The sequence below is a fragment of the Planococcus citri genome, chromosome 3, assembly GCF_950023065.1.
Source record: "Planococcus citri chromosome 3, ihPlaCitr1.1, whole genome shotgun sequence".
Taxonomy (NCBI): Eukaryota; Metazoa; Arthropoda; class Insecta; order Hemiptera; family Pseudococcidae; genus Planococcus; species Planococcus citri.
This window is the reverse complement of record NC_088679.1, coordinates 65,902,787-65,919,726: the sequence shown is the minus strand read 5'-3', so window position 1 is coordinate 65,919,726 and position 16,940 is coordinate 65,902,787. Positions and strand designations below refer to the sequence as shown.

Genomic DNA, 16,940 nt, shown 5'->3' with positions numbered 1-16,940 from the left:
CAATATTTTGACTGCAATTTGGAAAAAAACGAGAATTTCTGATAACTTTTTGGAAAAAAGAAGACATACATATTATAGGAAATTTCTAAAAAATAGTGACTTTTTGCAAGTTTTGTAAAAAAATGAGAATTTTTTGCAATTTTTTCGTAAAAAAGTGACTTTTTGGAAAAAGTTGACCAAAATTGAAACTTTGATAATATTTGCAAAAAATTTACTTACTCAAGCTTTTTGACAATTTTTGAAGAAAAAAGAGAGAAATTGTTTTTTTTTGAAAATTTTTTTTATAAAGAATCGAAATGTCATGAAAAGTATTTTCAAATGTCTGAAAGATGAAGAAAGACCGCGAAATCAGAGAAAAATATAGTATAAAATATTTAAAGTAATGAAAAAAAAATCGCCAAAAAAGTTACAAGAATACCTTAACTGATGACATTTCAGAAAAATTCTGTAAATATTGTACGAAGCATCATTAAATAAGCTGTTAAAATAATGAAAAAAAAACCATAAAAACGCCTACAAGGTGATAAAATTTTGCAAAATCTTGAGGGTTCTTGATTATTTTCAAAAGATTTAGACGTTTCGTGAGGTCCAATTTGGTTTTTAAAACATGAGGGGTCCAGGTAAGCTTTTCATCAAAAGTTAGACCTAGAAATTTAGTGGTGGATTTGAACTCTAGTGGGAGACCTTTAAAATTGAGTATGGGTTCTGGAGAAATCTTATTTATATTTTTTCGTGTAAAAAGCATACAATGTGTTTTTGACTCTGAGAAAGTAAGACCATTTGAATTTGGCAATATTTCAATTTGATCAAGCTAGGGCTTCTTGAATTATCTGAATTGAAAGTTTGATATTATTTGAACAAAAGGAGATGTTTATGTCATCTGCAAAGATTCTCAAGGAGATAGGTGGTGAAATAACATTAGAAATGTCATCAATGAGAAGGATGAATAAAACTGTGCTTAGAACAGAACCTTGAGGTACCTACTCCATTTTCTAATTCAGAGTATGTGTTGTCAAGTTTTACTCTAAAGGTACGGTTGGTTAAGAAGTTTTGAATGAAGTAAGCCAGATGCCTTTTAGACCAATGTTGTGAAGTTTTTGAAAAACCAATTTTGTAACGCCAGGCTTTATCAAATGCCTTTTCAAGATCAAAAAAGACTGAAAGTACACTTTCCTTATTTTGAAAAGCTAAGCTAATTTTTTGTTGGAGACTAAAGCGGTGGTCTAGAGTAGATCTTTTTTTTCTAAAACCACTTTGATAGACACTAACTGAGTTTGTGGAGTTTATAAACCAATTTAAACGTTTAATTAGGTACCATTTTTCAAGTATTTTGCAGGAGACTGAGGTTAAAGAGATGGATCAGTAACTACATAGATGTAAGATGAGTACTTTTTCCAGGTTTTAATATTGGGAGGGATAATAGTGGCAGTTTTCCACATTTTTGGAAATGAATCAGAGGTCCAAATTTTATTATATATAATTTGAGTAGATCTACTTTTGAAGTATCTGAGAGGAATTTCAACATGTGTGGATGAATTTCATCTGGTCCTGGGGACGAGTCCTTAATGTTATGATTTAGGCAGTGATTAAGTTCTTCTAGTGAAAACAGAGCATTGTAAAAAACTCTCTAAATTACTTATTAAAAATGTCCAAAAATTGAACAAATAAAGTACGGTAACAATGGAATCAAATTTTGTGTAAATTGCATAAATAAAATAATGAAAAAATTCAAAATTGGCATAAAATTGATTAAACAGGGTGTCTAACGGTCACAAAAGTCGCGAATTTTGTTCGAAACACACTTGAAAAATTTTTAAAAATCCCATAAAATGAAAAAAAAATGAAAAATTTGTTTAAAAAAACTAGAAAATTGAAAAAATTGAAATATAAGCTTGCCTACAAAATGAAAAAATTTCCTCCCAGTTTCAAGTTATTTAGTACCTGTTGGGGGGGGGGGGGGGTATTAAACCTACTACAAATTGAAGAGATTTTGATAAAATTGAGCGAAAAATAACCGCAATTGCTTTAAAAATTGAATGTTATGAAAATATGTATCTTTGAACCGCTGAAAGATGATAAAATAAGACAATAAACATCGTAAAAATTTAGCAAAATATCGTAAAAATCGCCAAAAATTGATAAAACTTTCACATTGTTAAAATCAGTTGGATTTTCAAAAAAAAAAAAAAAAAAAAACATTCAGAATACCTAACAAAAGTTTAAGTGATATTTTAGTTTTCATTTCCCAAAAGTAATCCAAACAGAAATGCTGTGTAAAAAATCTGGAGGACCTAAGAGTACCTACCTTACCTAAGTATGAAATTTCCCATACATTTTCACCAAAAAAATGACTAGGTATTGACTATTTTTCACAAATGAGGGGAGATTTTCAAATTTAAAAAAATCTTTCATAAATTATTAGGTAAATCAATTCAAATTGCTTAAATTTTGGTGGCGATAGTTTTTTGGAACATGATTTTTTCTGAAAATAAAATCCAACCGGAGGTTGATTCGTTCATCGACTCTTTTGCGAAAATTTTAAAATTTATCTCTAATCTTTTGAGTTAATTTGAAAGAAATGTTAGTTGTCTCCATTCTCCAAGCTCCCCCTAATATGGCCAATCTTTGTAGACAAGCTCAGGAAAAAAATAACCACATCTTCCTCACTCCAAAAATCCTACACATTATCTAGCTGAGCTAAGCTCGAATCAATACTTCGTTTCGTTCATTTGAAAACTCGATCTTTAATCACACAAAAGGGAACACGAAAATGGAGACAATTAACTTCGGCTCACAGTCACACACATACACACATAGTATACAGAGTTTATTTGACGCATAAAGCGCCAGTTCAACGAACCATCATCCCCATCATACAATCACACATGTAGCGAAAAACATAATTAAAGTTTCAAGCCTGGAGATATTTTCTTAACGTACTATGACACTTAATTGTACCATCCGAAAACCGCGAGCATCGAGATGTGTGGGGATTCGCGGCGAAGCTAAAGGGGTAAAATAGAATTTTATAGTTGTGTGTAAATTAGCCAAATATTGTACTCTCGCATACTCAGTCATATACGTACAAGTTTTGTGCGAGAGTATAGAGAAGAGATAGATAGGCTACGTACACATATTTGAAGAGTAGACCTATCAACGGAGAGGGTAGCAGAGCCGAAGTCACCGCTGACTGGGACATTTGCCATATAATCAATAATACATGATGAAACGCCACCAACGTTTAACGATTCATGCGGTAATAGTACTTAAGTTTCCATTGAGACGAGATCACGGCGAAAGATAACAATTTATCGACGCGTGAGCTCTGCTACCGAATTAAATTGTCAAACGTGGAACGTGCTGGTGGTGCTGGTGATGGTATACCATGAAAGTCGACTCGGTGTTAGGATTTCGCACAGTTTGCGAGACTTGATTAAAATGGGAGTTTCAATCTGGCAGCAAAGAGTGTCTTTTCTATGTTCAATCGATGCGATAGTGGAATAATTATTCTAAAATAAGTGCATAAGTTAAGTACATAAGTAAGGGAATTAACTCACTTATGAGAAAGTTCATCAATTGGTGATCCTTGTTCTGATGACGTTATTCTCTTATACGGAGCATGGATGAATGATTTTTCCGATTTTCCAAAATTATTGTTCAAAGTGGCGTGATTATTGTTATTGTTATTCTTATGGCCTAGCTTGTTACCGTTGCCATCTATGACGTTACCGTTCGAAGGAACCGGATGGGGTGATATCTTTCCCGCCAGATTATTCAGCGTTTGAAGCATTTTAACCGTAATCGTCGATGTTATGCTTCGTTATCCGAAATTCTCCTGTAAAACAGAACAAAATGGGTGGTTAGATTTTTTTGTTTTGTTGTTTGAAAAATTAAAAATATAAACTTGAATACGTAATATTACAAAGACACGTTAAGAAAAAACCCCTCTCTTGGACTTAAGTTACCTACTACTTATTTTTTAATTTTTTTCAGAATGTAATGTTGATTATCGATTTTATTAAAGTAAAATGATTCTTACGTTGGATCAGGGTCTGTTTCAAAATACTAGTTTCATTTTGCGCCCAATCGGCCTTACCTACCCATTACTCGTATTAAAGGAGGGACAAGGGGGCGATGTGGGAAAAAATTTCTTTGGATTTTTTTAGTGGCTTTCTCCAAGTATGAGGATGAGGAATTATTTTTGTACAACGTCTAATTTTCAATTTTGATTGAAATTTAAAAAATGCTTCATGTACAAAATTTCTTCCGATTTTAATTTTTTTTTTGAAAATTTTCCTGTGAAAAACTTGATTTCGTTAATTTATTTTGTGTCGGAGGGAGGGGTTGGGTCGAGTGGAAAGCTTTCTGAAAATTTATTTTAAAAAAGTAGTGAAAAATGTTGTGATTTTTTTCAACAAAAAAAAATCCTCTACTAGATACCATGATCAACTTCCGGTCATTTTAAATTATTGTGGGAGGGGGGGGTCTCAATTTTGAGAATTTCCGATCAATTCTTGGTATTTTTCAATAATCTAGGTAAGCAGTACCTGTGCACAACTTTACCCAAATGAGACATTTTCTCAAATTTTCATGGTTTTCTGATGGTCCCATCAATTTTACAATTTTTATAATAGGTACTTTATGTGTGAATATTCATTTCTGGCTCTTTATTTAACATGGACACATCGTCAGAATTTTTATTTTGGCTTTCAACAATTATTATTTCATTGTATCTGTTGATTGATCAATAATTTTATCACTAATTAATCCACCTAAATGTTTCTTTGTTTCAGGTGAGTACAAATTTCCTTCCAAAAATGATAGAATATGAACTCGCGTGTATGAGAATAAGTAAGTGATTTTATAATCCTTATGAGAAAAGTTACCTAAGTCACTTTTACACCGGTAATTTTTTATTTTCAATGACAGATCAAAAAACAAATTCTGAAATCACGAAATTTGAATCGAGGTGATCTGATTTTCTGAATACAAATTTGGAAACAGTAGATTAAACTTTTGAGTTCATAAACGATTTTGATTTTTAATGAATTTTAAAAAAATCAAACCTGGATCAAAAATGAAAAAAAATTAGACCAAGAGAGCTGAAAGTGGGTGTGTGCCCAGTTTTTGACCCTCCAAATCGATTGGAAACGACTTCGGACTGCTTTTCTGAATTTCCTCGTAAATTAAAATTAAAGATGGAATGAAAAAGTTGAAAACTGTAAATTTTTACCGATATTAGACCCAAATAGGAAAGACTGCATTGTTTTAAAAACGATACTTCAACCCCCCCCCCACCCCAATTTCATTCACGCGACCTGAATCTATGAAAACCAAAATGAGCAAATTTTGCATGAAAAATCCAACTTGTGGAAAAAAAAAATTTTTCACCATTTTTTCGTGAATTTTGAAAGTTTAAAAGAGATTTGGGGGAGAGACAGAGAGATAGAGAGTCAACTTTCTTTAGCTGCTCAATTTTTAATCATACCTAGTGTTTCCAGCTCTGTTCTGGCTTTAAGGAAGCCTAAAAAACGCCCGCGGGTTTCTTTATTTTTCAACAATTGAGAAAGAAAGGAACACTTGAAAATTCTTTAGAGCTTCCAGGTGACCTTTTAAAGCTTTCAGTTATCTCCAAGAACTTGTCTCTAAAGTAACTATCTTCCTTGAGAAGGGGATAGGTAATTAGATTCCAGGATAAGTTGGTTTTCAATTTATGAGGAACCTTGGAAAAAAATTGATGATAAATAATGTCGTTTGGTCAAAATTTAACCCCCCCTCCCACCACCTCACAAAAATCCAAAGTCTTCAACTGACCTTTTTGTTGAAATGGGGGGGGGGGGGGTGAGAAATAATGGTACCAATTTTTACATGAAAAAATTCAGAATGATGAATTAAAGTTTTTTTAAGTTTTAGAGTGAGGAGGGAAAAAATTTTGGGTTATAAATTTATAAATGAATGATTGAGCCCGCAAACAATATTTCTGGAAAAAAAAATCAAACAAAGAAATGAAAAAGTTCAAGGTGACTGTGGCCTTTTGCGGAGAAGGGAGAGAGGGGGAAAGAGATGAATGTTTATTCACGAGGCTATCAGAAAACAATTTTCGCCTCATTTCTTCTTTTTTTGATGGACAAACATCTTTTTGAAAAATGGTAGCCTTAGGGCCCTATATGAGAATAAAGCAGTAGTGAAATTCAGAAAAAATGGTGTAAAAAGCTGAAATTTTGTTTTGGAATTTGACAAAGTCCTCATTTTGATGAAAAAATTATAATTTTTTAAATTATTGGCAATCGCTAAAATTTTAATGTTTCTGAATTTAAAAAGAATTTTGAAGTTTGACTACAAACAAAATTTTAATTTTTGCGAAAATATTTCATTTTGGCCTGAAATTTTTAGGTTTAGGAAAAATACGATAAAAAGCTTTTTTTAAAAAAATTTTCACGATGAGCAAAAATGAAGGCTTGCTCTTTCGCAAAGAGAAAAGACACATCTATTTTCTTCGAATTTTTCAAATCTGAACGCATTAATATTTTGTTCATTGTCAAAAATTTCAAAAAAGTTGAGTTTTTGATCATATCTTTCTCGAACTTTGAAATTTGAGGTCAAAATAAAATATTTTCGCAGTAAGCATTTTTTTTTTAGATTGTCATAAGTTTTCAAAAATTTTAGTTCTTCAACATTTGTTTTTTTGAATTTCAAAATTCTGAAATGGATTTTTTCAAATAATTAAAATTTTGCTTTCAGTCAAACTTTCTTTTTAAATTCAGAAAAATTAAAATTTTAATGCGTTCAAATGTGAAAATTTTCTATTTGGATTTCCAAATTTAGAAAAAATTGTTAAAAAACTGAGTTTTTTTGAAAATTGACGAATGCAACTCGAATAAAATAGGTGTATTTTGTTACTTTGTGAGAGAGTCAGCCTTCATGTTTCAGTTCCAGCTCTCTTCTCTCCTCCTCTTCCCTCGACTTTTGCTTAATTGCTTGAAAAACAATGTTTGAAAAATTTCACTATCGACTTCATGAGACACAGACACAAAAAAATAATCCATGACAAAAAGCAGTTTTGGCCCCTTCTCTCCAAAATATAGGTACCTACTTAAAAAATGTAGTCATAAATTATGAAAATTAAATTTTTGAATTTTTGAAATTCCAACTCCTGCACGATTGATGATTAATGTTTCACCTCAGACCCTTAGTCTATATAACATGACCTGAAAAATGGAAAAAGAGTCGTTCAACATTCAATTTACCTATACGAAATTTGACGAGATCAGATGGTCATTTTTTCAAAAAAAACAACAACAACTACCTATGATTAAGTATTTCAAATTTCTTTCATCAAAATTATTTCTGAAATTGGTATCTAGATATTTTTATAATATTCAAAAGCAAACTTCCGGAGTACAATTGACGTAAACCAACGAAATATTCACCATAAACTTGCTTCATATGGGTATTAGTAAAATGAGTTTCTAAGGAGTAATGTACAAAGAGTACCTATCGTACTTTTTCACCAACCACATAACAATTTTGCAGAAAAATTTTAAAAATGGAAACCTACAAAACGTCACAATTTTTCAACCCTCTCGAGCCACAAAATGCTGCATTTTTTATGACTTTATACGAGAAAATACCTTACGTACAAAAATACGCGAGTGACGGTTTCATCAATTTTATTACTTTATTTTCAAGGAAGAAAAAAAAAATTCCGACAAAAAATATCCCATTTTTTTAGATATAATTTTGCCGACATCTGAAAAGCGAAAGTTTTCACCACATTATTATTCATGTAACGATAACACACAGTAATAAACTGTCTGCTACTTGGTTAGATTAAAAATAAAATAGACAACAAAAAAGGCCCTGGCCCTGGCCACATATCGTATAATCAACATTACATAAACATACATACAATGTACTTGTACAAGACCACACAAAAACCATATACTCGTATATAGATAGGTCTACGACGAGCATATTGCTCTGACTAATGGTAATCTAAGTACGAATAATCCCCTTCAGCTGATTCTAACGTACACATTTTCAGTCCTACCACACATCACATAGTACGAATACACGTCTTCCAACAAATGGGAATTTTTAATACGAATAATTTTTATACAATATGTTAGCTGGGTTATTAATTAGGTTGACGCACATAAAGCGCTAATTTTAGAAGCAAAATTATGACACAACGTTGTAAATCGGCTGATGAGATTCGATGGTATTTTTCAAGCCGACCGACGACCGACGACTCGCGACTTTAGGCTACACGCGAGAATTCTGATGAAATTTACTCCATGAAATTCGATTAATTCGTCGCGCGTTCTCGTTTTGGTTTCGCGCAGTAAGTAGTACCATAGACGACCCGCTAATAATATTTTAAGAAAATTATATTCCAAATCGTATATCGCATCGCATGCCACATACAGCAAGCAAGTAAAAGATCCCCGAGGAGGAATACATAAAATCAAATGCGTACTGTACCGAGTTAAGTACGCATACAAAATGGATAAGTATGTTAAATTTAGTTATTTTATAACGACGACAACGTGCATTACACGTACGTGTATCAAGTTGTATACGAATACAGGGTACGAGTGTAAGAAGACGTATACAAATACATACAGAAGTGCGCTCGAATTGATTTTATTTCTGACATTATAAAGGTAAAAAGTTTTACTCGGTTGCCATTTATTCGGCGGATAAGTATGATAGTTTAGGTTTTTTATTGTACTCGACACACTGACTCGAGAATGGAGTTTGTTTTGCGGGCGTGTAGTGGCGCAGGCGAATTGATTCTCACTCAGACGAAGAATTTATTGGCATGTTGCAAATGGAAAAGTGAAAATGAAAAATATCGCATAAAACTTTCAAGAAGAGTGAATGTCTCGGGTGAACTTGACTAAATATGACATAAACCGTCGAACTCGGCGAGATGGCGAGAAAACGCGCCGATGATTTATAAGTACTAATTTATTTAAGAGTACATCATCTTTCGAAGGGTGTTTTTAAATAATAATAATAATAGTAAAAAAAACCACAGTAGCGATGGTATTTTCTTCGAAACTTTCCAGCTTTTCTTAAATTTCACCGCAAACGTATCTATCGTCGGGTGAATTCTTCTTTCTCTTTCTATTTTTCTTTTATAGTACTCGTACATCGACGAACATCTGAGCTGCACATAAAAGCGCGATCACTTCGACGACGAACATGTGCTCGTAAGTTTTAGAGCGATTAACTATCGAGAGACGAGAAACGCGAGAGGCATTCGGCGGTGTTTCTTTTTTAACCCAGAAGGGCGTGAATTGATGAGCTGATATCATTATCAGCGGATGTTAGTGAACGATGTTATAAAAATATCGATACGCGAATAAATAGAATATTATAGATATTTTTTAAATATGTGTTTTTCGAGTTAACATCTCGTATTCTGTTTTGATTGATAGCGTAGAACATCTTGGATTTGAATAAAAGTAACGAAAAAATTGAGCCATGGCTTCTGAACGAATGATTATCATATGATTCGTTCGCGAACGACTTGGAAGTTTTTTTTCCAGAGAAAAGTGATGTTGGTATATTTTACGACCAATTCATTTACGCGGAGCATCAAAAATGAAAATGATCCGCGAACGAAAGAATCATTTTTTAAACGGATCGTTCGCGAACCACTTGTGAATCACTCAAAATACAAGCTATACTTGATCATACTTAGATCTACAATTCAATGATTCACTCAAAATGTCACAGAAGATCCGAAAACGAGAGAATCATTTTTCAAACGAATCGTTCGCGAACGACATGAAGTTTTTCATAGAAAACTTGACTTTTGACAACTTTGAATTTCACGAATAGTTCACTCGAAACATCACAAATGATTCACAAACAAGAAAATCTTTTCTCAAACGAATCAGTCGCGAACGACATTTGAATTTTTTCGAAGAAAATTTGACTTTGATCAATTTCACAAACAATTCAATCAACTTGTAATGTCACGAATGATCCGTGGACGAGAAGATCATTTTTCAAACGAATCGTTCGCGAACGACACGTGCATTTTTTTTGAAGAAATTTGGCTTCAATTAATCTCACAAATAATTAATTTTAGACAAATTATCACAAATCGTTATCGAACAAGAGAATCATATTTCAAACGAATCGTTCGCGAACGACTTGTGAATCATTCAAAATACAAGCTATACTTGATCATAGATCTACAATTGAATGATTCACTCAAAATATCACAAAAGATCCGAAAACGATAGAATCATTTTTCAAACGAATCGTTCGCGAACGACATGAAATTTGTCATAGAAAACTTGACTTTTGACAACTTTTAATTTTACAAATAGTTCACTCGAAACATCACAAATGATTCACAAACAAGAAAATCTTTTCTCAAACGAATCAGTCGCGAACGACATATGAATTTTTTCGAAGAAAATCTGACTTTGATCAATTTCACAAACAATTCAATCAACTTGTAATGTCACAAATGATCCGTATGGACGAGAAGATCATTTTTCAAAGGAATCGTTCGCGAACGACACATGAATTTTTTCGAAAGAAATGTAGCTTTAATCAATTTTACAAAAATGATTTTTACTTAAAATATCACAAATCATTCTCAAATAAGAGAGTCATATTTCAAAGGGATCGTTCGCGAACGACTTGTGAATTTTTCAAAATAAAAGCTGTACTGGATCATAGGTTTACAATTAGATGATTCACTCGAAATATCACAAAAGATCCGCAAACAAGAGAATCATTTTTCAAACGAATCGTTCGCGAACGACTCATGAATTTTTTTGAAAGATATTTAGCTTTAATCAATTTTACAAATGACTAAATTTACTTAAAATATTACAAATCATTCTCGAGCAAGAGAATCATATTTCAAACGGATCGTTCGCGAACGACTTGTGAATTTTTCAAAAGGAATGCTCTACTTGATCATATAGGTTTACAATTAGATGATTCACTCGAAATATCACAAATGATCCGCAAACAAGAGAATCGTTTTTCAAACGAATCGTTCGCGAACGACTCATGAATTTTTTCGAAAGATATTTAGCTTTAATCAATTTTACAAATGACTAAATTTACTTAAAATATTACAAATTATTCTCGAGCAAGAGAATCATATTTCAAACGGATCGTTCGCGAACGACTTGTGAATTTTTCAAAAGGAATGCTCTACTTGATCATAGGTTAGGTATACAATAATTAGATGATTCACTCCAAGTATCACAAAAGAGCCGCAAACGAGAGAATCATTTTTCAAACGAATCGTTCGCGAACGACATGAATTTTTTTAATAGAAAATTTGACTTGGGTTGATTTTGAATTTCACGAATAGTTCACTCTCGAAACACTGCAAATGAACGGTGAACAAGAGAATCTTTTTTTAAACGAATCGGTCGCGAACGACACGTGAATTTTTTCGAAGGAAATTTGGCTGTAATCAACTTTACAAATGATTCAATTCACTTCAGATATCACGTGATCCTGGTACAAGAGAATCATTCTTTAAATGGATCGTTCGCGAATGACATGAATTTTCTCGAAGAAAAAGGTTGACTTTCAATTTTATAAACAATTCATTCGAAAATCACAATGAAATAATCCGTGAACGAATGAATCATTTTTCAAATGAATCGTTCGCGAACGTCATATACATTTTTTAAAAAGAAAACTGGACTTTGATCATTTTTTAATTTCACAATTAGTTCACTAAAAACATCAAAAATAATCCGCGAACAAGAGAATCTTTTTTCAAACGAATCGGTCGCGAACGACACATAAAGTTTTTTCAAAGAAAAGTTGACTTTGATCAATTTTATAAATAATTCAATTCGCCTGAAATATCACAAATGATCCGCGAACGAGAGAATCATTTTGTAAACGAATCGTTCGCGAACGACTTGTGAATTTTTCAAAAAAAAAGCCTGTAGAATCGTTCAAAAGAACAACATAATATGAATTTTTTCAAAGAAAAATTAGGTAGGTAACTTTGATCAATTTCTCAAATATAAATACTCAACTCAATTCGTTCGAAACGCCTCGAATGATCCGTAAACGAATGAGTCATTTTTCAAATGAATCGTTCGCGAACGATGCATAAACTTTTCTCAACGAAAAGTTGACTTAAATCAATTTTTAAACCCCCCCCCCCCTCCCACAAAAAAAAGAAAGAAAGAATTCACTGGAAATATGTATGAAAAAATGTAGAATGAAGACCTTTCATATTCAGCTGAATTCGTTTGAAATTTGAAATCTAATACGAGTAAGTATGTTGTTCGCGAACGATTCGATCATTTTTCGAATAGATCATTCACAAACGAAATAAGAGTCCATCTTTTGAAATTAATTTCTTTTTCAAATGACACAAAATGAGAATTTAAATTATGTAAAGCTAATGTCTGATTCACTTAACGAGACTAATTCTGATTTGGTTAGTTCATGTACGAGTAAAAAAAAGGTCAACGAATGATTTGTTCGAAATCAAACACATCGTTCACGATTACGAACGACTCAGGTTATTTTTTGCAATGAAGCATTGTCGAACAAGTAGGATTTTACGTACAAAAATGCGAACGAACACTTATGCCTTCACTACATCCCTGCCCTTTACACAAACACATTCCGAATCTCCAAATCTCAAAAGCAACAACCTAATTCCAAAGCAAAAAAAAACTCACATTTCCCACTCCGGTAATTTTCTAGTTGAGAGACAAAATATTCATTATTTTCATCATAAGCATTCTTATTTACGTCATCACCATGCTGATAACTCGCTAAATAGCGAGACAACGACAAAACCCAAACCCGCAGGATGGAGGGACGCAATTCATTAGTTATTTTTATCATGAAACATCCACTCGTTCAAGAATGGGATTCTCACAGCGAGTAAAAGAATGAATGAATAAAAAAATGTATCGTAGCTGTCCAAAATTTGGCAAAATTTCGAACAAAAGTAATTCCGAGGGATTTGTGAGACGATTCAAAAAAGGGGGAAATAAGCAGCATGGGTAGAGCGGCGCTAACGAAAGCTGGAATTCTCGTGTTTTTCCGACGCGAATAAGCTTTTTATTATATGTTGAAAATAAGTTTTTACACGTCGTTTTATATAGTCTCTATATGAGAGATATAATAATATTTTCCTCATCAACTTATAATCGTCCAATTAAAAAATAAAACATGACACGTGCTCGAGTAGATAGCGATGCTTATAGAGCACCTATAAGCAAATTATATTGTGAACGAGGAAAATGAGGGGGAAAATGCCAATCCTAAGTTGTCAGGAAATGGTTTCAGGTATGTAATAGTTTTTATGTATGGCATATGGAGAAATGGTTGGTAGGCTATAGTGGGTTTGCATCGTAATACTTTTTACACGATGAGCTTCTCTTTGCTCGTAGGTATACTATACAGAGTACACACCACACATAGCGGCAAAATAATGGTTGGATTGATGTATCGATTAAGTGTCAGATCGACAGCGTGAAATAAAGTACCGCTCTGTATTTCACACTTTTGTCACTTCTTATCTGTTCTTTCGCTTTTTAGAACACACATGTATACGTAGTACATAGACATATACAAGGTGTCTCGAATATAATCGCATTTCACAAACGCCTCAATTGTTATGTGAATTCGCACCATAAGTTCCCTAATCTTTCGTGTTTCGTTTGTTGCCGCAACAAAAATATTAAACTCGGTGGCGTGTAAAAAAAAGAACGAATTTTCAAAACCCTATGAATTACAAAAACGTATCAAAGATACATAAAATCTTTCAGATATCGAAAATGTGGGCAAATTTTTCGTAGATTTTCATACGATACGTATACTTGAAATGGAAAAAAAGGTACAGATTATGCTTCTGCCTTAGGTGGATGTTTATTTACCCACGATTTTCTGGATTTTCACTTGGTTGAAGTAAAAAAATTTCGTCAAGAAAGTAGAAATACATTTTTCAAACTTAATGAAATGATTTTTATTTCTTTCTCCAGAATTATTGGTCGCAGTTAAGGGAAATTCGAATTTCGAAAAATACATTCATCACTGAAAAAATCATGTAAAATTCTAGAATACGTATTGAAAGCTAAACAACACCCAAAATGCACTTTTTTGCAACTTTTCAGCTCAATTTTTCAAAAATTTGATTTTTGAACTTTTTTTGTGCAGAGTTCAGTGTTAAAAAAAGACAATTATGTACTTGAAATTTGGCTAAATCATTATGAAAATAATAAAAATTGGAGGAATTCGTCAACTCGCTCAATCAAAAATGGTTATGAACAAAAATGTTAATCGAATGGAGCTGTCCCTAATTTGTTTTTGATCGTGTAATTTGTGTCATTTTCAATATCTTGAAAATCGCTTAAAAACAGACACAATAAAGGTGGAAAATATATTGAGAAATACTTAAGTCACCCCGCCCCCTCCTCTGGAGACAAGTACTAATAGAAGTGTGATGATGAGCTCTAAAACGATCTACGTATTACGTCCATAAACAGGAAGCTGCAAAAAAATAAACAAATAGCATAAACATTTTTGAACGGAATAAAAAGAAGTCGAAAGAAAAGCCCAAAATACACCACCAAGCAAAAATTTCAAGGGCTGAAATTCATTTTTCCTTTTTTGACGAATTGAAAAAAATTTAAATCTGTTGAATTTTTTATGAAAGAAATACAATTTTTGTAAAATTGAGACTGATAAAAAAAAGTTCTTGAATAATCCATTTTTGACTGATTGAGAAATGTGCATAAATGTACCTTAACATTTTGGACTGCTTGAAAAATAACTAATTTTTGACTGTCTAAAAATGTGCTCCAGCGTACCATTTTTGAGTAGTTAAACGATGTTCTCAAAATTGCCATTTTTGACAAGTTAAAAAATGTGACTGAATGCTTTTGACTGGTTAAAAAATGTGCTCAATTGTCCCTATTTTGACAACATTTCTTAAGCAGCTCAACTTGGAACATTTGAGCAAATTATTTATGCAATCAAAAATCGGACATTCCAGCACTTTTTTCAATTTTCAAAAATGGAACATTTGCAAACACTTTTTAAGCACTCAGAAAAGGGACCTTTGAGCAATTGAGCATACGAGTATTTTTCAACCATGTAGAAAATGATACATGTCCGCATGTTTTTCAAGCAGTCAGAAGTGGAACAGTTCTTTACGTTTTTTTTTTTTTAATCAGTCGAAAAAATCAAGGATATTCAAGCACATATTTTTCAAGTTTAGACCAAAATGCGACCTTTGTGCATGCTTTTCAAACAGGCAAAAATGGCACGTTCAAACATGGATAACTCTAAAATACACCACCAGCCAAAATTTCAGATGCTTAAAAATTAATTTTTTCAATTTTTTGGGAATTTATAAAAAATTTAAGTTTGGTCCAAAAATGAAAAAAAAAATGAAAATTTTACTAAAGTGATCAAGAAATCTCAAATTTGGTTTGTAACATGTTTTCGATCTCTAAAGTCGATTTGTGATGGTTTGGAGGTGTGTTGGAGCTTCCAGCGGATTTTCAGATTCTCCAGTTTTTGAAAAAACTCCATAATGTAAGATTAAAATGAAATCCAGCATCAAAAAGACTTAGATTTACCATCTTTGTGATCCTTTCGATCAATTTAGGCTTAGGCTATATTTTTAAAATATTTTTGTGCCTGTTCAAATTTAAATTTTTTTCCAGAGATGATTTTTGAAAAAAAGTAAAATTTAAAATTTAAATTGGCATGAAAAAATTTCGAAAATATATGCCTAAATCTCTTGAAAGGGTCACAATATCGTGGTAGATCCAAGTCTATGAATGCTTCATATTTTAATTTTCACCCCATTTGCAGCATTTTTTCAAAAACTGAAAAATTCGAAAATCCACTGGGTGCTCCAGAACATTTGAAACTTCACTAATCGACTCGGGACGTTGAGAATAGTACACAGACCAAATTTCAGCATTTTATTTGATGAAATTTTTATTGGTGATGTATTTTAGGATCCTCTTTCGATTCCCCTTTTATTTGGTTCAAACATTTTTGTACAGGCTGATTCGTCTATCTTACCTACTGTAGCCAAAGTTGGAGTCCCACCAATTAAGGTTTTATGATGATTTTTTTCATTTAGCATTCATTATTGATACGTAGATTCAACCTATGCATGGGAGAACATCTATTTAGGGGAGGGAGGAATCAGCTCACTCTTTAAAAAAAAATCAACGAAGAATACAAAAACACACACACTAATCTCTTAGCCCACTCAGTGATTGACAAAAATGTTATTGATTTTGTTCATTTTTTATCAGAGCATGAGGACCTTTAGTAGGTATTATAGTTTCTCAAAAAATTTCAATTGCCTAAATGCAGAATCAAGGGTTTCCAAAATTGTTCAAAAATTACACAAATCTATGAAAACACAAAATGGCCAGTTTATCTACATAAAAAAATCACATTGTTTTTTTTTGAATTTTTTTGTGATGGTGTTCTTCGTTTTCCCAAAAAATTGACTGATATCGATTTTGGGAAAAACGAAGGATTATACCTACCTATGGGGGAAAAGCTGCCAAATTTGGGCATTGAAATCAAAAATCGTATGGCTGTATGTAAAAAATACTCTTTCCCGCAACTTCCCTATCCAGTAGAAAAATCTCAAGAAAAATTTTCGAGAAAAATCGTAAAACGCCAATCCAAAAATGTTGTATCTGCTTGAAGTGATCCTTATGCAGTACTACCATTCCGTTTTTAAACGCCATTTAGGTATCCCTGTTTAATTTTATTATTCATCCGCGTGTCGAGCGAACATTTCGAACGACGTAGCAGAAATTAATACTCTTACATTGCAATTAATTTGCCGAGTATGGTGAAACGTTTTATCAAAAGTACCTACGAAAACGAGCTCAGAAGAATGCGAATTTTTTCACAGCATCTACACGAAATCGATT

At 32.5% G+C, this 16,940-nt stretch overlaps 1 protein-coding gene across 15 annotated transcripts in view; it reads right to left on the bottom strand.

The window, feature by feature from the left end:
- Nucleotides 1-16,940, bottom strand: part of bru1 (bruno 1) — a 323,289-nt gene that overhangs the window by 242,097 nt on the left and 64,252 nt on the right. For all 15 annotated transcript variants that reach the window (XM_065353887.1, XM_065353886.1, XM_065353892.1 and 12 more), the window contains exon 2: nt 3,558-3,835. In XM_065353887.1, coding sequence (XP_065209959.1) covers nt 3,558-3,790 — 233 coding nt within the window. In that variant the 5' untranslated portion in view covers nt 3,791-3,835. The remainder of the gene's footprint in view (nt 1-3,557; nt 3,836-16,940) is intronic.